Below are 24,223 nucleotides of genomic sequence, written 5' to 3'. Positions count from 1 at the left end.
ATGTTGCATATTTCCACTTTGCTTCAAAGTAACTACTGGATGTCATTTTTTTGTTCCAAAATTTAAGGAATTGGTGACCATGGCCTTATGAGATCATTTTGTCTCTTTCACAGGTTTTACCTCAGTGACCAGTGGAAAGAGTTGTTGCACAACGCATTCCGGTACAAAATAAAAACCAAACAAATAAAAAGAAAAAACGAAAAAAAAAAAAAAAATTCATCACATTTTTTTGTCGCGTTCCAAAGCACAAAATGGTCTTTGGCTCATAAAATGAATTTGAAATGAAGTGATCACACTGCTGCATTAAATGACGATAATAATGATGGTTAATTGAGCAAATTCAGCATATCAGAACAATTGGAGCTACATCAGCGTGAAATAATTCCTTTCTCTGGCTATGTGCGCCAACAACTTCAAATAGAGAGAAATTAGGTCCTTTGACCTCGCCAGCCGAATGTCGCCTAAAATATTGGTGAGAATAACAGAGGCAGTTCTTTTGCGGTGCTTGTTCCACACAGCTGCAAACTCTGCAACAAATCATAACATTAAAATATTGTGAAATTTCAACTGCAGAAAAAAAAAATCAAATAAAAAGTCTGTCCACTTGCAGTAAAATCATCAACTTGAGTTTAATGATTTTGGGTACAATTTTATTATTGGAAGCCCCCCCCCCCCACATTTGCCATTTGTCATCTTTTTTTTCAAATAATCTACATTTACAGTAATGTTTCTACACATCACTTCTAAAAACAATGAATATATCTTTTGACACTTTTTTTTTTTATTGCGTTTCTTGCATTTCACATAAAAAATAGAGCAGGAAGTATTGCTAGTTTCTGTTTGCTGACGTTTCCCGCTAAATTGTGGCATGCTGCCGTGACCGTTTTCATCAGGATTCTTCAAAGTCATGTTAGGTCACGAAGCAGAGCAAACAAACCACTGCTTTATCCTACCACACACCTGCAAAACTATCGAAAAGAACCTTGTTGTTACTCTTGCCTGTGTGTGTGTGTGTGTGTGTGTTTGTCAGGTATGTAATTTATAACATAATGTTGCTGTGTTTTTATCTTATTAAAACATATTATTGTTATTACACGCTTATTATTGTGTTGTATCTACGTGTCTTTGTGAGCTGCATGTGAGCCCATATTGCAAATAGCTGCTACTCTATTTCTCACTCATTGTCCTGCTGTGCTCACAGTGTTGAAAGTCTTTCTCTGAGATACTGAAACTTTCCCGTTTTGTGCAGTGAAACGTAAATTAAAGCATCGAAATGCATTTCAAATGACTTACATGCAGACGTTTACCCCAGTGAGTCACACTTTTTAGCACATGACCAGGGAAACTCTGGGGAATCAAATCGGGAGTTTTATCTGACAATTAACACGTAGACCTAAACCTAAAGATTACTTGCCTCGTATTCCCTGATGTTCTTTTCATTTTTTCACTTTTATTTTCTGCCAACATCTAATCAGACCACAAATATAAACACTGATAGCTGCATAGTACATCTTCACCACAACTACAACTTTGCCATCCCGCTGACATGGTTAAGGTGCTTCATTGACTATCTTCTTTAAGACATATATTGTGTTCCTCTTTTCCCCCCCTCCCGTTTGTGTCCCACCGCGGTACGTACAGACCCCCTAAGCCAGCTGGGAAGATCTAGACATACAGTACAGAGAAATGTTGCAGGAGACTCCAGCAGCAACACAAATTGACCACAAAAAAGTGGGGGAGCCATTACACAGTGTTTGCTAACAGCTAACATCAGAGGAGACCACAATATAGAACCCACCGCGCTTCCTCTTCTTTTTTCTTTTTTTAATTTTTTTTTTTTTTTATGAAATTGATGCGTCGGATGTTGACAAGATTTGAATTGTTGAAGAGGTAGGGTTTGGAATAAAGCGGTAAAACTCTGTGAATCCGGGGAATAGTCCACTACTTCATCATTGCAGTGTCTTATTTGATATTTTATCGATGCCGGGCAAGTGGGAAAGATGAAAATGTAAGCTGTCTTTTTAAAATGCCTTTGAGTTGTCAGATACTTCCGGTTCTTTCTGTTAGCATAACAGCAGCGGCGGTCTGCAACTACACGACGCACCATTTGGCGTCAGTCACGAGTTTGACTCGAATGAAACACCGCCCGGGTTCGGCTCTCGGCTTCACAGTGTGCTTCTGCCTGACTCCTCCTTGTGCTCACGCTATCAGTACGGCGTGAAGAGAATTGGCCCGTGCGCCGTGCGGATGGGCCCCGGGGCGGGCCTCAGCAGGCTGAGCGGCGCCCCCTGTAGCAGGTGGTGATGGGGGTGAGGGTGAGGGTGGGGGTGCGTCGGCGGGCCGTGAGGTCGGAGTGCCAGCTGATTTGAGGTTGCCGCGGCGGCCATGGCTGCCGCGACAGCCAGAGGATTTGGTAAAAGTCCCGCCCCTAGAGTTTTTGGAAATTCCTAGGTGGGAGACAAGGAAAATGTCGCGTGACTTGTGGAGATGGTGAATAAAGCACACAAAAGTATTGGGACAGCGGGCACTACTCCTAGTGGATGTGAAAATATCTTGTGGGAAGACTTTCGACAAAATGATTGAGTGTGTCAGTGTGAATTTGTCTCCGTTCTATTTTAGTTCATCCCAAAGGTGTTCGTTTGGGTTGAGGTCAGGGATATCCATGTCTTTATGGACTGCAGGGCAGAAACAAAAAAAAGGGTGTCTCTAAACAGTGAATCCAAAGAGTCTAAAACGGGGGCGGGGCCAGCAGACGGGCCAGGGGGAAGCGGGAGAATGACCCACGGGACGGAGGAGCCGCCCACCTCCTCAACCGGCATCCGCAGCGCGAGCAAAAATTTTGTCCATTTTCCCGTCCAACGTGCCTAATGTTCATTGGGAGGCTCGCTATCAACAGCTCCTGTCCGGACTCTATCCTTGACTCATTTCATTCGGCGCGAGTCATCATAAAAGTAAGGAGCAAAAAAATGTGCACTAGTTGTATTGTGCAATATGATTTCATGCAGTTATGCAAGGAACTTCTATATATACAGCACCTAGAAAGAATTCTAATTCTATTTCCAAATGTGTAAAGTAGGTAGATCACTTGGACTGGGTTAGCTCGGATAGCGAAAATGAGTCAGCACCTCTGATCTAAAATAGCTTCATAAGATCAAGATGCGAACTCCTAGTCTAAGCCAGTGATTGATGAATTAAAAAAGACAAACAAAAAAAAACATTAAAGACTGCCTGCATTCAAGTCTATTTTCAATATGGGGAAGGAAAGGTGAACGGCATACCATGAAGTCCGCTCGCTTCTTGTGACGACTAAGTAGAGGATTTGGTTTCCCTGCGACGCCATCTCGATGTCTCCGGCTGGAAATATGCTGCATTGTGAAATGAAGCAGGCCAGATCATAGAAATGAATTACTTTTCTTTGCGTTTGTATTTTTCCTTTTTTTTTTTATAAATAAATATTTCACCTGTTTAAGCTGCAGCTCAGAGTTGACTCTGACATTGCAGATCTCACAGTGGAAGGTTTGTTCCTGAGTGTTGGGGTCAGTCGAGAGCTCCCCGCCTTGCTCGGGGCTGCTTTTCAGAACGAGACGTGGGTAGGCTTTAATGGGCCCCAGTCCACTTCGTGCCTCCAGAATTGTTTTGTGTTTTGTACCTACGGTGATTAAAAAGTGCACTGGAATGGAATACAGGTCATATTCACATTTTATGATTTTTTTGAAGCGGGTCGGATAATGGATGTCTGGATGGATGAATCAAATAAAATTAGAATTGTAATGTTTCTTTTATACCATCATGTGGCAGTAGTGCCCCCCCCCCTACACACAAACTTGACATTCATAGCAGCCAACATTGCATATTTCTCATTTTCCGTGTTGGCGCAGCTGTGCATACGTCCGACTTACCTTTGTTATGAGCTTCCAGCTGTGAGAGGGAATTAACTGCAACTTTGCACGAGGAGCAGTAGAGAAGCTTCTTAGCTTTCTCTTCCTCCGACTCTCCAGAGGGAGGGCTGGGAGCTGGAGACGGGTTGTCAGGAAGGACCGCCCCTGCTGAGTCTGCAGGTGGCGTGCTGTCGACGGCGGCCGGTGAGGGGGAAGATGGCAAAGGTTCACCCGTCGACTCCGAGGAGGGACACTCCGCTTCCGCTGAGCTCGCTGTGAGTGTTGAGAGGTGGCTCGGGGTCAAAGGTGACTCAGCGTTGGGGCAGGATTGCGTGTCGTCTATAAACAGCACATACATTTTCCGGTTAGTAAGCAGCCCCACGCAGGAACTTTATATAAAAGTGTGAAAATAACGAGACAGTGCTTTGCTAAAGGTCAGTCCATATTTGTGTTAGAAAGATTTGAAACTCTGTACCGTCTCCTGTCATTTAAATAATACGAGGAGGATAACATGTGAGAATAAAATGCTCCTCCGCATACACAAGTAGGATTCTGTGAACTATGAGTGAAAGTGCCACAGCAGATGTGTTGAAAATCAATGTCCTTTCATGCCACATTTTGTGTCTGCATGTGTACGGCTCATCACACGTCACAGGTGACGCTCACCCTGTTTATTCGGGTCCGGATCCGGGTTGGATGGCGAGGGGCCTGACGGTGAGGGCGAAGTGGTGGGCGGAGGGTGCTGCTTGTCGCCATCCTGATGACGAGATGTCTTGGACGTCTCAATGCCCTTCACTCTGCGAGCGTGTCGGTTGCCCTTATAGTGAGCCTCTGCCTGACTCTGGAAGAAAACACAATTTGATGGATGTGAAGATTTGTGAGGAGGTTCGTCACACTTCCATCATCTTCACTCTTAATCTGCTTGCTGACGTCCAAGTGAGTCAGAGAGCAAGCGGGGGCTGTGTGTCTGTCACATAAAAGGCGGTCATGTTAAATCACCTGAAGAGCTTGTCTTTTTTTATTTTTTTTTTCAAGGGGGCATTAGTTAAATCTTACATAAAGATACTATGACATGGCGTGTCAAACAAAAGAATTCATGGACAAACTTTCACTGTGTCGCCAATGTTGTTTCAACATGTTCTGGTTTAAATCTGAAATAAGAATTCATATGTAAGGATGAACTATTATCTCTTTTAGTGAGTGTGAAAAAGATGATTTTAGAAGGTGAAGTATTCCTAGTAAGCTTATTACTGATTTCATTGTGTAATTGATACACATTTTCCCCCCAAAATTCAAGCTGTAATCCTCTTTTATAGGAGCATATTTTGGGCCTGTTTTTTTTCCCTCCCACTTCCCATTTTTTTTTCTTTTCTCATCTAAGAAATCAAGGCACCATTTTGGCAACCTGTAAGGTTGCCCGTTATGTCTCCCTCTAGTGGTCATTGTATTTTATTGCTCTTGGACGCGTTGAAACTTTCAAAGCACATTAGGATTCACAGCTTGGGTTTTAAAACACAGTTAGAGTTCCCAGTCATGGTTTTAAAACACATTTAGGCTCACAAGTAGGGTTTTAAAACACAAGGTTGCAAGCTAGGGTTTTAAAGCACAGTTAGCATTCTCAGTTAGGATTTCAAAGCACAGATAGGCTTCACAGGTAGTTTTATAAAACACAGTTAGGGTTCCCGGCTCGGGTCTTAAGTTAATTTGTTACTCTGTAGATTCCATTCCAGATCTCACATGAGATTGTGTATATCCACCAGACGCCACGTTATTCTTTGGCTCATTTCTTTTTGTATCTTATACGATCTATTCACTTGAACACAGTCGCCCCTAGTGTTCAAACTGAGATGCCACGTGACAGAAATGCCTTGTCTGGCAGGCCACATAATAAAATAGGTGGTAGACTGTTCAAGAAACGTTTGTGTTTAAACACGTTGCCATTACAATTGAAAAATGTAATGGCATTATCAGCACTTGATATCGGCTAGCACTCAAATGTAAGTGTCTCAGAAAATGTGTTGCACGAATGCAATATGCAAACTTATTACGAGATACAACTTCATAATCTATCAAACCCGTTTTGGGGAAATGAGCAAAAAATCTCTTGACAATTCAATAAAGTTCAGTATGAGTTTATACTGTTATTTATCATGAAGTTGAGGAAGAGGAGAAATAATGTTGAGCATTATCAGCTTAGTAAAATAAAAATGAAAAAGATGAATAAACGTAAATAAGACAAATCAATATTACGTCAAAAACAAGTTAGAGGAAGCCCATAAGGTTCTTAAAGGATGCACAACTGGCTCTTGGTGGACCACGAGGTCGTATTCAAGATGCCTCGGAAAGCCTCGCGTATTAGCTGGTGATGATAGTTACACTTATAGCGCTCATCCTGATTGGTGATGACAGAATGGCATCCGAAGCTCGCTGCTCGTGTAACACAATCCAGTGGCTGCTGCTTCCCAAAGTCTTCAATTAGACAAGGGGGAACATGATAAACTAGAACAGCACATGTCCTTTCATTTTTTTTTCAGCACGTTGTTGTTTTCCTGCTGGAGTTTCAATACTTCCACTCTTTGTCACCTTCAAGTACCTACATGTCCTCAGAAATCACTGAAAGATCTGTCGTTAATCAAACATGGGATCCGGAGAGCCTTCGGATATTAGCGTGAGGATGCGCTCGCTAGCCGTGAAGACAGAAAACAGATTCGGTCGTCAGATCATCGAGGTGAAGGGGCAAAGTGAATAATGATCAAATATGAATGAAGTGCAGAAGAGTAAGCTGAGAAAAACGAACGAGGACCCTATATGGGAGAGGATTTTGGATGATTGCGGAGGAATGGATGGGATTTGAAAGGGGAGGAAAACGGGAGCAAGTGAATGTCCCTGAAATCCTTTTCTCTCTAAGCGGGATATGCTTTGATGTTTTATCTATAATGTGACAAAGGCACAGAAAATGGAGCGAGCTGGTCTCAGACAAATCAGGGTACAGGCAGCAGCGACAGGCATGTGTGAGGGGGGGGGGGGGCAGTGGGGGGGGGGATGGAAGAAGCTGGCGAGGAGACGACAGATGATGACAGTAAACCCAACGGAGGATGAAAGAGAAACACTATAAACAAGAGCAGAAAAAAGGGGCGAGAAGGAAAGGGTAAAGGCAGAATGGAATTCTAGGGATGGAACGGTGCGCGGCGTGTGCCCGCTGTCGTTCTGCAGTGGTGACGACGGCTAATGCAGCATGGCGTGACGTCAGCCTTGCAGCAGGACTGTGCTCAACACTGGCAGGCTAATATGTCCTCTGTGGCTTGAGATGAATTGGCAATGTTATAATTACAACATGTAGCGCAAGAGGGGAGCCGGGAGAGGCACTTTATTCGGAGCGGTCACATCGATCACTTAGTCACTTCTACTTTGACTTCTGTTTAACAACGGCTTCCCTCATGTGTAAACGAGAAAAATGTGCACGTAAGCTTTGTGACTAAAATGCTGAAGCAGCTGCGGGAACACTTGAAAAACCCGTCACTCTTTGTCCACTGCGGAAACTCTACTCCAAGCAGATTATTCCTTCATTATTAACGTGTATTCACCAATTTCCCGTCCTCTCCGGTTACTCTGGGAAGTTACGCAGAGCAGAGGTGCGAGGTGTCCACTGGCGGAAAACAAACAGGCGGTGGGGATCGGACAACGGCATGACGGCAGCTTCACTCATTCACTCCCATTGACGGATATAGACGTCAAAAAGTACATTGATTCTACCAGGGATGGCAGTGACTGAGGTGCATGTGAGAATGTTTTGTAAATTAAATTCAGGGCTCTATAGTCGTAGACGCCGATGTTGAGCTAGAGTGGAAAAATTGGAGCATCATGTGCCTCGTTTTGCCTGTTTACGAATATATCAGACCAGATCCGAATTCTGGCGTTTCCTTTGCCATGTCCCCGGCGCATCTGACAATTTGGTGATTGAAATGACACAAAGCTTTATGCCTGACGGAACGTGTCTCACTATTAGTGCAGGTCGTGTGAAGTGATTTTGGTTCACTTGATCGGGGTGCAGGCAGACACATTCTGCGCTCTGCGGACTTGTGTGGTAGTTGTCGTTATCTTTCATTCACAAAGATGACAACGACGTGCATCAAACCCCGTGCATCATTGTAGAAACACATCATTTTTATTACACAGTACTTTTCAAACATCACTCCCTCTCTGTTTAACATCTTCAATATTATTCGGCAGTAAAAGTGTGCTGGCAGTTTCTTATCAACAAACTTTCTGTGAAGCATATCAGATCGCTTGCTGATTATAAAGGCCATGAGAGCATTTGTTTGATTGGTGGCAAATCAAATCTGCTGTGTTCACACCCACAACGGCGCAAAACACCCATACTCAATGGCGACTTGGACTTGGACTTGGAACAAAAATAGAACTCTTCTTGTTTATAGGATGTAAATGAAGTCATACTCTTGTGAACAAATCGCTCACATCTCCTGCACTTCATGTGAAAGCAGCAGCGAGGGATATAATTAAGTGGCCCCTCATGGAGAACAGGGCAGTGTTACACAAGTTTCAGATGACTCCTCTGCTTGTGTCCGTTTTACGCTGCTGCATTTAGAGGACAAGTATTTAGCACCTCATCGTCACAACGTATTTAGATTTCTGGCTTGCTTGTATTTTATGTTGGAATCCTATTTCTGCTTTGGTTTGTGGTTCCAGTGACAGGTTTCAGTTAGCACTTGAGAAATTTGCAGGCTGATTTTGGTCGGCCATGTTCTTTGCGTGCGGACATGATGTACGTCCCTTATTTTGAGGCTCCTCATCAAAAAGTTGAAACGGGTCTGTGAAAACATGTCTGTAATTTTAATCATATTTTTGTCATGCCAGAAGAGTGTTTACTGTCAGAGGATGAATGTATCATGCAAGTAACTGGGTTTGGACTGGGACTAAAAAAATAAATAAATAAATAAATTACTTCTGACCGTTTTCGTCTATTTGCCAGAATTATTCGCCCACACACAGCCACAGTTTTATGACAATCCCTGGAACGACACTAATACCTTCAAACCAGCCATTACCTAAATGCACACAGTTTGAAAAAAAACCAAACATTTATCTTACAAGGTTTATGTCTTAAAGTGGTTTGCCCAGAGACAGACGTACAAGGGCTCGCTCACTGTAAATGTCAATCAGCCGCCACATAAATCGTCTTCTTGGATGTTCACATTTCAACCTCTTCTCCATCAAGCAATCCAGTGCACTTTCGCTCACTATGATGCAAATTGGGGCAGCGTATCTAATTTGACTTGTTTTTCAATAACAGGGTGGTGTGATAAGATTTTAATTCAAACCAACTCAAATGATAAAGGACAACAATGAGCAACATCCAAAAATGTGTGTCTTTCTTTCAATTTGAATGTGACAATCATTTTTTCTTGTATCAACAGTGAAGAGTCCAAGTTGCACTGTTGTCCTCTTGGTGGGAACATAAAATTCCTTTCCTCTAGACTTTTTTTTCTTTGCCTTTAGATCAGGGGTGGGCAAACTTTTTGATTGGCAGGCCACAATGGGTTGTAAAATTTGGCATAGGGGCCGGACCAGGAGCAGATGGATGGAGCGTTTTGGTAACCTCACCTCATGGGTGAAAGAAAATTACATTTAATTTTAAATGAAAGTGAACAAAAGCATTACAACAAAACATGTCTTTGAAAAACCACAGTATTTAGTAAATAAAACAAGGTCCATTCATTAATTTTTTTTTCAAGTTCGGCGGGCCGGATTAAAACGTTTAATGGGCCGCATGTGGCCCCCGGGCCGTAGGTTGCCCACACCTGCTTTAGATCCATTGCTTCAAGCCGGCAGTGCAGCGTCTGTCCAAAAATGCCTAATCAGCTTTAATGTAACTTTCAAGACACAATTTACTTCTTGGCCTTGTGTCCTGTCTCACACCCCCGTTCCATTAAATTCTCATCAGCGTAAATCTAATAAGTCTCCTGTTCCCTGACACTTGCTACCTAATTCGGAGCTATGATGACTAAGCAAATCAACCTAGACATCATTCAGCCTAGTTCATTTGCATAGAAACAATTGAACCTCGAGAATATTAAACAGGTATGTTTGCACACTGGACTACACGACTATTTCCTACAAGTTCAATTTAAGACCGCTGCACGACCATCGGTGTTGCTTCGAATTAAAATTGAAATCTCTGGAACAGCCAATCAAAAATGCACGCACCCCCAATTGCAACAGCCGCTCCAAATATTCTAGACGTGCAATTAATCGATTATCAAGTTAAACAATAATTATTTTTGGTAATGAATGAATCATTTCGATACCTTTTTGTTTTGTCCAACTCCTCGAAATGGCACCGCCTCAACAGTAAATATTTTCAGATTTCTGTAGTTCACAATGATAACAGATTGATTAATCTTTGTGTTGAATAATAATAAAAATGATTTGAATAACAATAATCAATATTTGTCCAATTTTTTTTATTTTTGTTTTATGGACCAAAGTAGTAGCTGAATCATAATTAATTATTTTATTTAATATTTATAATATTATTTAATATAATATTTATTTATTTATTTATTTATTTATTTATTCATTATTTAATTTTTCAGCACAGTTCATTTGACATAATGTCATGTTTTATTTTTTTAAATAAAGGAATGGATATATATATATATATATATATATATATATATATATATATAATATTTTTTATTTTTTATTTTTTTTATTTTTTGCGGGTTTTGGTTGGAGCCAGCCCTTGTCTCCATGGAAAACACTTACTGGTTGTATACCCCAAGTTTTTCAAGAATTTAGAGGGATTAAAAAAAAATTGTAAAGGGGTGAGAATATATCAAATCATTTTCACATAAAGCATGTGAAATTTCTTACCTGCGAGTTGAAGCGAATTTGACAGACATTGCAGGAGATTATGGGTCGCTTTGTCTTCACCATGGGATGCCCGAAGGTGTGCGTCATTACGGCTTTCTGGACGGGGTCCATCTGCGAAGGGTAAGCACAAAGGTCGCATGACAAATTCAACAACACGGGATGAGATCAGGGGTGCAGGTGACCCAAGGAGGAGCTGCTAAAAGGAGAGATGTAAACAAGAAGCGTGAATTTGGGGAGAGGTGATTGATGTGGACAGAAGGGGGGCGGGCGCTTTCTCAGAAGCTGTTGTTGCCTGGGCCTCACTTCCTGGGTGCGGTTCAAATGCTTTCATTCACATCGGGGGACTTGAAGGGTTTAATTACAGACTCCCGCCATCCCCAAAAAAAGACTGTATGTATGTTTTGGTCAAGAAACTCTAACATCAAGACTGTATACTCGTTAGAGGAAGGACCACCGTTTTATTCGTGGGTGACACACTGTTGACGATGCAATTTTGTCTGAATTATTGTGCAGTCCTGTTGACTCTGAGGGTCAAACCAATCCATCAAGCTGAATTCCACAAAAAAACAAAAAAAAGGTCATTAGCAAAAATCAGCCAAGCTTATCAATGTTTGAGCTCGGCTGCAGGCCTCTTTATTACATGTGAAGTCGCTGATGCTTCCTGTTTGTTTTCAGAAACGCACAGACTGTGCGGGTGTTGCCCTCAGCAGCCACCAAAAAGTTCTCTGTGGTTTTACTCAGCCTATCATCTGCTGCCTCCACTCTGGACGCATGCAGCCAAAATGAAAGACTGTTTACGCTCCACAGCTGCAGACACCCGAGGAAAAATGTAATGGTCTGCATTGTTGGCATATTCGCATTTTCTGTTTATTTTTGGCCTTTTTTTTTTTTTGGTCCTGTCTTCTTGCTGTCCATCCTCATGTAAATGACGAGATGATGTCGTGTGTGTGGGTGTGCGGGGGGTGGGGGTGTGTGTGTGTGTGTGTGTGTGTGTGCGTGTGCGGGGGTGTGCGTGCGTGTGTGTGGCCAAGCTGACCTTCACATGAAACCCAATCTGGAAACGTGAACCAGGAAATGCTGACTGCGGGGAACTCAGCGCGGGCGTCTTATACAATTGATTAGCGGTAAGTCATTTTAGTGCTGGAGAACACTCAGCAAGGATTTTTTTTTTTTAATGAATAAACATTTAGATAGCTGCCACTTTGTCGATAAATCATCTGCACTATAGCAAACAGCGACCTACGCTTGTGATCATCACCGATTTTGTTCAAGCGCGTTAGCGTCCGTGCTTGGTGACATGACTTGCACCACTTACCGTATTAAAGTTGGGGAAGAGACCCAGAGTTGCAGGGTGTGGCGGCTCCAGGGGGAATTGGAGGAAGGTCTTCATGTCCAGCGGGGATGGCGGGAGGACGGGTGGGCTCCTGAGGAAGGCAGGGACCGGCCCCGCTCGGTTTAAACTTCCTGTACACAAAGGGAATTTGAGATGAAAATAAAGACGTGATCTTATAGATGATCCTTACTTGCTACCAGAATAACCTTTGACCCCAGCGACTTGCATGAGCTTGGATCAATCTTATCTTACATATCCTTTAAAATCAATACAAATTTTCCTCTGACTTATACCAGGATTCTGTTTAAGTCCAAAGTGGTTCCGTTGACGTTGGCAGTAAAACTTTTGCATTGACATTTATGACATAGTAATAACACCTTTAACTGAAAAGGGACTCCCAGAGACAATGGGGGTCATCTTAAATTTCAGAAAAGCGCTTGAGGATTTTCATCTGAACAATAGCATTAAACTTGAGAGGACTTTCCAGAAAATGAATATGGGGCTAAATGTCTTGCTAAAATGAACATTTCGGGAAAAATCCCAACTTCTTATATACCATTTGAGAGTAGGGCCGAACGATTTTGAAAAAAATAATCTACTTGCAATTTTGTCCCCGCTCAATGTTGCAATTGCAAATTTAAACGCAATGTTTTTATTGTTTTTTTTTTAAACAAGCACAAGCAATAACCTAATCTGTATGACAATAAACTGCCAGATTTATTACACAAGTGTTTTGGTTTTATAGGTTGGCTAAAATAAAACTCAAATGAAGCTTCACTTAATAAGAACTTCAGTTTATCTACTTCAATTAATGTTAATTTACTGGACGCTTTGATTTTTCAATCTTTGAAGTGTTCGCTACGACAACTTCACCAAATTCTATCAAACAGCAATGCAAACAAATCTGGGGCTTTTTGACTTTTTTACTTTCATGTTTCATGAAACAATTATATGCAATTGTGGGGCCTGCAAATCTTAACAGCCAAATAGAGGAGTAAATCCCCCCAAAATAAAATGTAATAATAATAATAATAATAATAATAATAATAATAAAAATTCTAATAATAATAATAATGATAATAATAGTAATAATAATAATAATAATAATAATAATAATAATTTACTGTATATATAAAAAATAAATCCCGCCAACCCACCAAAATGAAACAGTTATTTTATTCTTTGTGATTTGAAAATTGCATTCGACCACATTGCGATATTGATCCAAATTCGAATAACTGCTCAGCCGTAATTGAGATGCATATTATTTTGCTCGCTTAATGTATATTCATTTGAATTCTGATCCACTCATTGCATGCACCTCTCCTCCCACGGCATCTCTTGCTCACTTTCCTCTCACTTGCAGCTCAGGCACAGTGGATGCCTGTACTTAAGGACTCTTGTGTGATGGGCGGGGAGGGGGGGCTAAGCTTCTTAAGCCTCACAACCGGGGTGCTGCAGATATCTGCCTCCTCTCCGTTTCTCTGCTGCTTCTCTCTGACACCAGACGTTGTGTTCTGTCCTCATTTCATGGTCTCTTATTCTGCTCTCCAGCATCCACGCTTTCTCACTTCCGCAGCAGTCCAACCTTGTTTTCTCTGGCGCTATTTTGCATGTTCTTCCCACTTTCAAGGCGTTTGGTGAGGAAACCTGGGACATGCTCGTGGTTCAATCAGACCGCACAAGAGACAATTTTTATATGCCTTTTTTTTTTCTCCTGAGATCAGACGCAATCAACATCTTTTATTGCTGCTGCTTTAGTGATGACTGCGTACTTACTGCTGTTACATTATGCAAAGCGAAATTGGTTCGGGGAAAACGGAAGAATTGCTATTTTGGTGACTCCAGATATGTTCCTCTCACTGGTGGGGAAGGCTATGCGAAGAATGCACTGTCAGAAGCAGAAACGGACGATGGGGAAATGTCTTTTATTCCTCCTCAGATTGTTTGAATGCTTACAACACTGTGGCTGTCGGAGATGGGTTTAAATTCCTTCTGATGTGCTCGTTAACTTTCAAAGTTCGTGTCATATTGACACTCTAAATCCTGACACGCGGACATGCAGTAATTGTTGATCTGTTTCTATTTCAAACTCAATTCCAATTCAAATTCTTGATCCACCGTCATACAAGACGATAGGTCTGTTCAGTTGACTCATTCCTCGACAAAAAGAAAAAAAAAATGTTTCCAAAGTTGTGTGAACTCACATTCCAAATAACAAGATTCTAGTGTCATATCCTGATTTCTGAGCAGGTGCAAGGCCTGTTGCACCAATTTCCAGTCTAACACGCCTCCATAGAGATTTAAAAGACACGCCATGTCGGATTCGCGTCAGTCATGAAAATTGAGCCCTGTGTGTTTCATTTGTATTGCATCATACTATGCATTATATTTTGCAAATGGTATTTAAAATGTTGCCTTTAAAGGTTTAAATATTGCTGATAGGATGGCACTGGAAGTCAAAATGTCCAATTACCCTCTTTGGGCAAATGTTGCCACACCTGTTTTTTTCTAATTGTTTACCTGCCTAGAGGTTGTAGAAAGAGCTGTAAATTAATTTAAAATTTGGTACCAGTGTTAGGGTGGACAATTAATTATCAGTCTCACAGTTCTGAGGTTTATCCTTACTGTAGGTGTGAATGTGAATGGTTGTTTTCCTGCGATTGGCCTGCAACCAGAACGCGGTGTACCCTGCCTCTTGTTGATTTCAATAAATGAAATAGTTCAGACATATGATAACACTTCTATAACATTCCCTAGTACCTCATTGGATGACATAATAGCCCTCATTTTTGATTGGGAGATTTTTTTTGATACATCCTTTGTATTGACTAGATCAGGGGTGATTGGTGGGCCACAATGGGTTCTAAAATTTGACAGAGGTGCCGAACCAGGAGCAGATGGATGGAGTGTTTTGGTAACCTCACCTCATTGGAGAGAAAAAATACATATAATTTGAAATAAAAGTCAACAAAAGCATTACAACAATATATATGTCTTTGAAAAACCACATTATTTAGAAAATAAAACATTAACAAGGTTAATTCTTTTTTTTTTTTTTTCAAGTTCGGCGGGCCGGATTAAACCGTTTAACGGGCCGCATGGGGCCCCCGGGCCGTAGTTTGCCCACGCTTGGTCTAGAGAGTAAATAATATAATGGCCCCACATTCACGGAAAACCCGAAATCTTATTCCATTAGTCAGCCCCGACAAGGATCCCATAATGTCAAAAAGTTATTAGTTTATTTAATATTTATCACATCAGCGATGGTATTTGTGTCCATTCACACTATTTTCAACCATGGAGTGTTTTACGTTTTGAGATCTGCACTGTAAATTCCCATTCAGAAATTCTTCCATTATAATTGTTGTTTATCACCATTATTGTGAAGTGATTACATTTATAATGCGATACGAATTTCAGCCTTGCCTTAAATGATGCTCTTCCTTCAAAAAAAATTCCTAGAATGCATGTCAGCAAAGGGGCTTTGGCCAGATTACCCCAAAAAAAGGGGGGAAAAGACAGCCAATAGGTCATTTTATTACCCAAATAAACCATGACAGGTTCCAAGAAAAATCTCAAGATGCCTAAGGTCTTAAATAAATTTACTTATATTTTCTCATAGTTTCACACAACCTCCATAATGGCAGCTTTGTGTGACTTCTAAAGGCATTTTTTAATGCATCGTGCTAAACTAGATAGATAGATAGAAAATTTCAGAAGAAAGCCGCTGATAGTAGATGGCAAAACGGAAATGGTGCCAGCACTGTTCCCTGTGGTACTCCCATTCTGCTCAAGATGAAATTTGAAGAGCAGCTCTGCAGACGCACAAACTGTGGTCTGCTGAAGAGATCCAAGGGAGGTCCAAGCACCACTGGACCAAGGATGGATCCACCCCCATTCTAGTCATCTTCTCACGCAGCCGCAGCCCAAGAGGAATAGAATTAAATGTACTCATAAAGTCAAAAAAGATCAACCCAACAGAGACACCAGAAGTATCCAAATGTGCATCAGCCCTGTGCAGCATATCGGAAGAGGTCATCGTCAATTAATAATGTTTGGTTGATATCAGTATCGACTTGTCATTTGTGTTGTTGTCTGTGTTCAGGCACTGTGATGATCTTATAATATTAGTAATAACGTGATAATAACAACAATGTCATTTTGCAATAACCTATAGTACATACAAATGATAATAAATGTTCCCAAAAAGAGAGCCAAAGCAATAATGAGCAACCAGGCCAAAGATTCAAGGTAACGTTAATATTGTGCTTGCCTGCGTCTAGTTCTTAGATTGAAAAAAAAATCTGGAAACCTTCTGTGATGTAAATAAATGCTTGGTTAACAATGCAAATAAAGGAAGGACGACATCTCAAGCGGTATGGATTCAGGCGGGAGGTGTAATGTTTCCTCCTTGCCTAGCGAAGCGTGCTCGCTCTCCTCATTTTACGCCACATTACAGTTTAAAAGTCAAATCATTTCTGCTGTTCCTTCATTAACGTTGCGGCATGCCACAATAGAGTCACACGTTTAAAGTTATCACGCTGCCTTTTTTTTTTTGTTTTAGAGTCACACTCTGTGCTATCTTTAAGCAACTTGTGTTCCACGACCTATACGCGCTTCCTGAGCGATTTACAATGACATCAGATAAGTGAATGCGGCGCCTCTTCAATAGGACGACTGGCATTGATTGGACACATTCAGAGGAGAGTTAAAGTGTTAAAGTGCTGTCAAAGTCTATAAATCCAGACCTCGCCATCTATTGGCCCTTCACTCAGAAAGAGCGAAGAGCTCTCCTCCCCCCAGCCGCTCATCACAACTGCCTTTTTGTTTTCTTATGCAAATGTTTGGCTGTGAAAAAAAATCAATGCCCATGTAATAGCTTATTGAATTTTGGTGTAGATTTGTCAGCGCCAGCCTGAAATGAAGAGATGCAGACGGAAGGCGGGGGACTAAAAGGGGAGGGGAAAAAAATGACAACCACAGGCAAGCACTTTATCACCACAACGCATTGGCGTGCTGCGCGTGCACGCCAACGTGCTGTGCCAAAGGCCTCTCAAATTGCCAATTCATTAGAACAATTTAGCTTTAATGATCACAGAGGTAATGTCAATGTCAGTGACGACGGTGCAGCCTTTCAGTGTTCCCTGCCTGACTGCATCGCTGTGCGCCACAGTGGGACCAAGACAGGGAGTGGGAGGGACTGTAGAGAAGGTGGGCAGAGAAGTCTGGCTGCCAAAATAAATTTCCCAAAAAAAGAAAAGAAATGCAGCCATCTTTTTTTTCCCCCCCGGCTCGGCACAAAATGCCAGGCGCCTCACATCTGCATCTAAATGGGCTGCTGTGCGCAGATACCTCTCCAAGCCTGCCACCGCCTCCCCTGACAACGCTGGTGTACAGAGCCTCCAATGTGGTGCCTGCAGGTCTGTCTTGACCCACTCTGCTTGTGTTTATTTTCCTCCCACAGTTTATGTGGCGGCGTCACACATCCTCAAGTTGATTCGGTGGTAAATGACACCGTAAAGTGCAGACGATCATTTACGAGCGTCATTTAGCTCTCCTGCCGGCAGGGATTTGATTTGATCATAATTTCTCTGTAAAATAATTCAAAGGGCTCCAGTGTTATAGCGCTCTTAATGTTGTCCATCTTTGGCGCGTAACCTCGGGAAGAAACACTGCAAACTTTCTTGCGACTGCAGGGTGACTTTGCTGCTACCGTGAAGGACTAAGCATGAAATCCAATTTACTGCAGCTCAGCTTACCCCCGCCAAAGTCATACGCAGTTATTTCAACCCAAGCATGGGACGAGCGACAAAGCACACAGACCACCGCAGCGTAACTTCTGCTCTCGGTCCTGATGAATGTCGCGTCAGCGTGTGTGAGATCTGGACAGAGCTAGTTGATTTAGGCGTGCGCTTTGTTTTAATGATAGATGTGGTGCACCCCGGTGGCTCGGCTTTAAATGCTGCCTGCCGCACCACTCCTTTCACTGAAAGACTGAATGTGTGCGCGTCAGCTCGTCTGCCTGCAGTTTAGTTCTCCGATACGGTTTTTGCAATAAACAACCACGTTTTTATTTTTTTTTTTGTTTTGTTTTGCAATTATTCTCACCACTCACACGAATTAAGATGATTACGTAAGCGCTCCGTCAAATTGCTGGAGTCCAACATTTTCACAGACTAACATGGAAATTGCACACAAAAGTCTGCCGTGTCAACATTTGTCGGATGACAATAGAGGCAAACATCTTCTGATTAGCTAGATGAGCTTGTGGAGGAATAATCGCAGCTGAGGGGGATGGAGTCGATCGAGCGCGAGGAGAAAAAAAGAAAAGAAAAGAAAAGGACTGGAATAAGAAGGGGGGGAGCGAAGGAAGGGATCTGAGGTTGGGGAGGGGGATGGGGTGCGCCGCATGCTTTAAGGTGAGTCCAAGGTGAACGGAGGATGGAAAGAGCTGTGTAACCTGCAGGTTAATGTACAGGAGTCACATCACTTGCGGGAATGTGACACACATTGGTGAGCAGTTATTACGAGGCAGCCTCCGCACAGCGATAGCCGCCTCCGAGGCTTAACTTTTGGCTGTCACATGGAAAATGTCACATGCGCATGAGAAATTTCGGGATTTTTTTGCATCTCGACACACAGGATGGATATGACTTGTCTCATTTTAGCCGTAAAGCAGAATATTCAATACTTGGTGTAGTGTCAAACGGCACAACGCAGTAGTTTAGCACGATGCATTAAAAAATGCCTTTAGAAGTCACACAAAGCTGCCATTATGGAGGTTGTGTGAAACTACGAGAAAATATAAGTAAATTTATTTAAGACCTTAGGCATCTTGAGATTTTTCTTGGAACCTGTCATGGTTTATTTGGGTAATAAAATGACCTATTGGCTGTCTTTTTCCCCCTTTTTTTTTGAGTAATCTGGCCAAAGCCCCTTTGCTGACATGCATTCTAGGAATTTTTTTTTAAGGAAGAGCATCATTTAAGGCAAGGCTGAAATTCGTATCGCATTATAAATGTAATCACTTCACAATAATGGTGATAAACAACAATTATAATGGAAGAATTTCCGAATGGGAATTTACAGTGCAGATCTCAAAACGTAAAACACTCCATGGTTGGAAATAGTGTGAATGGACACAAATACCATCGCTGATGTGATAAATATTAAATAAACTAATAACTTTTTGACATTATGGGATCCTTGTCGGGGCTGACTAATGGAATAAGATTTCGGGTTTTCCGTGACTGTGGGGCCATTATATTATTTACTCTCTAGACCAAGCGTGGGCAAACTACGGCCCGGGGGCCCCATGCGGCCCGTTAAACGTTTTAATCCGGCCCACCAAACTTGAAAAATGTTTTATGAATAAACCTTGTTCATGTTTTATTTTCTAAATATTCTGGTGTGTCAAACTGATATTTTGTTGTAATCCCTTTGTTCATTTTCATTTAAAATTATTATTATTTTTTTTTTCTCTGATGAGGTGAGGTGACCACAACACCCCATCCATCTGTTTCCTCTGTCAAATTTTAGAACCCATTGTGGCCCACCAATCAAAAAGTTTGCATAGCTATCCCTCGTCCTAATATTTTTCAGAAATGTAACATATTCGCCGCTATGCAGAGATTTTAGCCTGAGAAGAGTGGCTCATGGCCGTGGAAAGACCGTACTTAGCCGTGCCAGATATAGCCCACCGCAGCTCGTAGTATTCCCCCAATAGTTCCTGAGCAGCTGGGAAAACAGGGAGGATGGGCGACTGTTTGATGTGGACCTACAGTTTTTTTCTAACCGGGCCGGAGCGGGTTAAAAAATATGTCGTGGCAGGCTGCAGCGCCTCCAGAATCAGAATCAGAATCAAAATGCCCTTTATTGTCATTGTACTCAGTGTACCACGAGATTGGAGCGCTCTGGTCAAGCAAGTACAATTACATCATCAACAGTCGGTATTGGGATTGGTCAGTTGATTCTAAATCTATACTGTCGACCAAATTTATTGCATATATCCCATAGATACGTCAAAGTATCGAGTACTCAGGGTTTTTTGCTATTCTCAGGGCGTGTGGACCAAGTCCTTCCACAAATAGGAGGGGGAAAACTGCACTGACGACAGCACATCATATGTTTTCAAACAAATGAGAAAAAAGACCAGCTTGTGGAATAAACAGTGGTTCACCCTTCTCTGAATCTCCAACATATGCAAATAGACATTTAAATACCGTCATTCACATCCTTTTGCTTATAACTGCTCATTACAGACAGTAAGACAGATCATTCGGAATTCCCACCAACCGCATGAATAGAATATGATCAGAGAAGATAAAATCACATCACAACTCAATTCAAGGAAGCTTCTTAATAGCTCTCTAAATTCCAGTCTAGCTTCAGTCCTTTCGAGAGATGGTGGAACATCCCACACCTGGTTGCAGACTCTATTTTCATTATACTGAGGTCACGGTTTTGCGCCATTTGAGGCCAACCGAGGAACATACGGCATGAAACCACACGAGGGAAGTGAAGGTCATTAAGAAATCCACTGTGTCAACACGAACTGCAGCCTCGCCACTCCACGTTATTATTATCCTTTTATTTGAGCATTTACACACCTGCTGAACCTTGACTAATAGGGCTCGCACCGACCCAGCGCGGTGCAACCCGAGCATGCAAAGGACCCGAGGAAAAACATACGCAAGTCAACATACGCTGATAACAAAAGGTGCAAGCAGGTGCATCCTACACCGTCTTTTTTTCAAGGGGAGGAGACAAACGATGGATGTTCAGGTGACAGACAATATAGAAGTAGTATGTCATTTTCTAGGGAAGCAATAATTACAGGATCTATTTTGAGAGCTGGTGTGGTTCGATGCAATAGCGTGGTCTTGAAGCAACACACAAAGATAATGACGGGTCGGCGCCAGGCTCGGAGCCCTCAGGCCTTATTTGGCAACCTTGAAACCAGTAAATGACAGATCTAAACATTTCTGCCTTTGTGTCCAAGCCCTTCTCATTATATAGTTGGTCAACAGACATTTAGCTCAGCAACAGCCTTTGTCTTTGTCTTAGCAGATATTTTCACTGGTTCAAGAAATAGATTATGAAAACAATTTTAGAATACAATTCCGCTATACTTATACCGTTAATAACCGTACATGCAATGTTTTATTTAACATTTCAACAGTCCAGTCATATTAGTGAATTTCCAGGCCTTGTGCTGTATCTGATGTGTATACCTCGGCCACTAGGGGGCAATAAAATACAGACAGAGATACACAAGAAGAGTTTCACCACTGACTCAATAATCATGAATTAATATTATTATTGATGTTTTTTATTTTTGATATATTTTGCAATGGATAAACAAAATATGCATCTGGGTATTGTATTAACTGTCTCTATGTGTTGCTTCACGTATTTTGTTCAAATATCTGTTGCTTAAAGGGTTATAACTCAGCGGCGATCGATGTTATTTGTAAGCCCGTCAAAGGTGTTTTATTATTTTATGTTAGCATTAAACTAGCGGCGATATTTAAGACTAAATTAATTTAAATCCACAATGTGCAATCATATTTGTTTTATATTTAGTTTGACCGTAAACTACTATTTATTTATTTTTTTTAAGAAATCTAGGAAACTGTTGCTTGTTGTGACGTGAGTTAAATTTGTTGCTACGAGCTAGTGGAGGTTGTAATCTGGTGACATTTGGAAAGTTTAAAACTAAAAAAATCTAATATCACAAAGTTTTAATGTTTTTTTAAGAAATTTGCTGTTTAGCTGAAGCTTATATTTCCGATTCAATCAAGTTAGGCTAGGGGCTCATGATGCTAGACACAGTCGGTCTGAGAGCGGAAATGCGTGTCAGTTTGTCAAGCATCCATTTCAAATGTCAATATTGGTCATCCTTCGATGAGTTGCCCTGATTTAAAGGTCATGTTGTTTATTAAAGGCAACACACCCATGTGATTCTTTGAGGGGGGGGATTGATAAGAGGCAGGACATATGCACCACGCACAAAAACGCGTATACACTGTTGTCGTAGTGAGGAAGGGCTGCGTGAGTGTAAAAAAAAATAATAAAAATCCTCGGCCCTTTATTTTAAATAAGTAAAGAGCTCAAACCTCTGGATGTGAAATATTCATTGTTAAAAAAAAACACACACACATAAGAGTCACTGAAGGCTGCAAAGCACCGAGGGTGATGAGTCATATTTAGTACATGTTTAGAATGTGCGAGTCTTTGCTCTCCAGTGATCAAGTGGTGGCTGGGCAGAGAAAAGACATTGACGTGATTGTGACACGTGAGCGTGTTTAGAGACTTAGAACGTGCCTGTTAAAATCTGATTATGCTTGTTCTAGCTCAGGGGGTTTGAGCGTGAAAGCTAAAATAGATTCTAATAAAATATTCAGTCACATAATCTACACAGACAAGACTGTGATAGCAATTTATACAATTAATAGTTTATGAATCGTCAAAAGATGGGAAAAAAATAAATGACGAAAATGTGTCCACTCTGAAAATGCGTATCTGAATGAATCTGGTCAATATAAAACTATTTGAGATGCGAGTTTTGGTATTTAGATCCGCGTCAGGTCGTGTTTCGCTTCGTAAAAACACAACATTCATAATTACATGGACAATGACAAAAGAGTAAAAAAAAATAAATAATTTTTCATTCAAGTACATTTGAGGTTGCCTTGTGCTGAAACGGTATGTTGCTCCCTCACCCCTCCCTTTTGGAGTGAGGAAAGGAAATGAAGATGACCTTCAAGCCTCGTCATCATGCAACATTGGCATTGCATGAGCACATCGGCAACGCGACTAACTGAGCACGTCAACGTCATAAGACGCCATGTTTCAAATGTTGACAAAAGCTCTGTTGGACTGATAACAAACAACGTCTGTTTTTGTGCATTCGGGGCTACTGTAGAAAGATGGCGCTGCAAGATGGCGGGCTCTGTCAAAAAAAAAAAAAAAAAAGACCTGCTAAATATACTGTGGTGCTAAAATTTTTTATTTTATTATCAGGATAAGCAGTTTGGATAATGGATGGGCAGATGGAATATTATTTAGGAATTTCAGGCTTATTCCAGGTTTGAATAATGTTTACATAAATATCATAAAATCTGTTATTCTTTTCAATTTAACCTCCTTCCTCAATTTGATTTAAAAACAAAAAAAGGGAACAAGTTGACATTATTCTGTCCTTGCATATTAAGAGCAAATCAGACACAAATGAGCATTTCTAAACATCAGAACTATGGAAACAATTGAACACTAAGGTGATTGAACACAACCCCCACACAAATAAATGAATAAATAAATAAATGTTTTTATCTAGGGAGGCCTTATAGTGATGAATATACGAGTAAATGGGCTCTAAATGTGTATGAGTCGGATTATGGAACGCACCAAACTGAGATGAATGATCATTTCAGCTGTCAAATTAAATGTAATAATTGAACTCATGACAACTCAATTTTAAAATGCCCCATTCCTTTGTTTCCCTGTCTGTGGTTGAGTGACTTCCTGCATCAAAGTTGTGTTCACAAAAAAAAAAAAGTTTGTGGAAAAACAACAACAAAAAGACTCACCTAAGATCATGCTGAATCCTTCCACAGTGAACTTCTTCTCGTCCACAACGTCGTCCTTCTCGTCTCCTCTGAAGTGTGCTAAAGCTCGAGCGCGCCTCTCTCAAAACTCAGCATCAATGCGTAAGAAGCCTCCGACATCACAAGCTTTACTTTGCATCCCGCTGTCGTCGCTCCTCTGCTGCTGCTATTTTCTTTTTTATTTTTGTGCCTGTGATCTTGATTTCACGTCGTAGCTGGAGGAGAAGCACGCCGGTTCTGCTGCAACATGCGCTCAAATTCTACTGCATGCCAGCCGCTAACGTATTCACTGGAAGACTTTCAGTTCAGCAGCAGGAACAACAGAGAAGCTTCACGAGAGGAACCTCTGCGCTACTCCCTCTCTCTCTCTCTCTCTCTCTCTCTCTCTCTCGCTCTCTCACATATTTGGGGTTTGGGTATAACCTAAAGGCACCTTGCAATCCCAAGCTGCGATTGGCTGCGGCCTCAGCCAATGAGAGCAGTCCATGCGGTGTATTTTCTTGGGG

The 24,223-nt window shown here is 41.5% G+C and overlaps 1 protein-coding gene across 1 annotated transcript; it reads right to left on the bottom strand.

Moving 5' to 3' along the window:
* Window positions 1-672: 672 nt before the first annotated feature.
* Window positions 673-24,074, bottom strand: LOC148327249 (zinc finger protein 385A-like). Its single transcript, XM_088308089.1, has 8 exons — window positions 23,700-24,074; window positions 12,088-12,236; window positions 10,773-10,883; window positions 4,545-4,719; window positions 3,900-4,217; window positions 3,462-3,649; window positions 3,279-3,365; window positions 673-2,447 (listed from the first exon to the last, which is right to left on the bottom strand). The coding sequence occupies exons 1-8, from the start codon at window positions 23,707-23,709 to the stop codon at window positions 2,208-2,210; spliced, it is 1,278 nt and encodes a 425-aa protein (XP_088164215.1). The 5' UTR covers window positions 23,710-24,074; the 3' UTR covers window positions 673-2,207.
* Between the last annotated feature and the right edge of the window lie 149 nt (window positions 24,075-24,223).

Source organism: Idiotropiscis lumnitzeri, chromosome 11, assembly GCF_059441095.1.
Source record: "Idiotropiscis lumnitzeri isolate Australia: NSW breed Sydney's pygmy pipehorse chromosome 11, RoL_Ilum_1.0, whole genome shotgun sequence".
Lineage (NCBI taxonomy): Eukaryota > Metazoa > Chordata > Actinopteri > Syngnathiformes > Syngnathidae > Idiotropiscis > Idiotropiscis lumnitzeri.
This window is presented reverse-complemented; position numbering and strand designations above follow the sequence as displayed.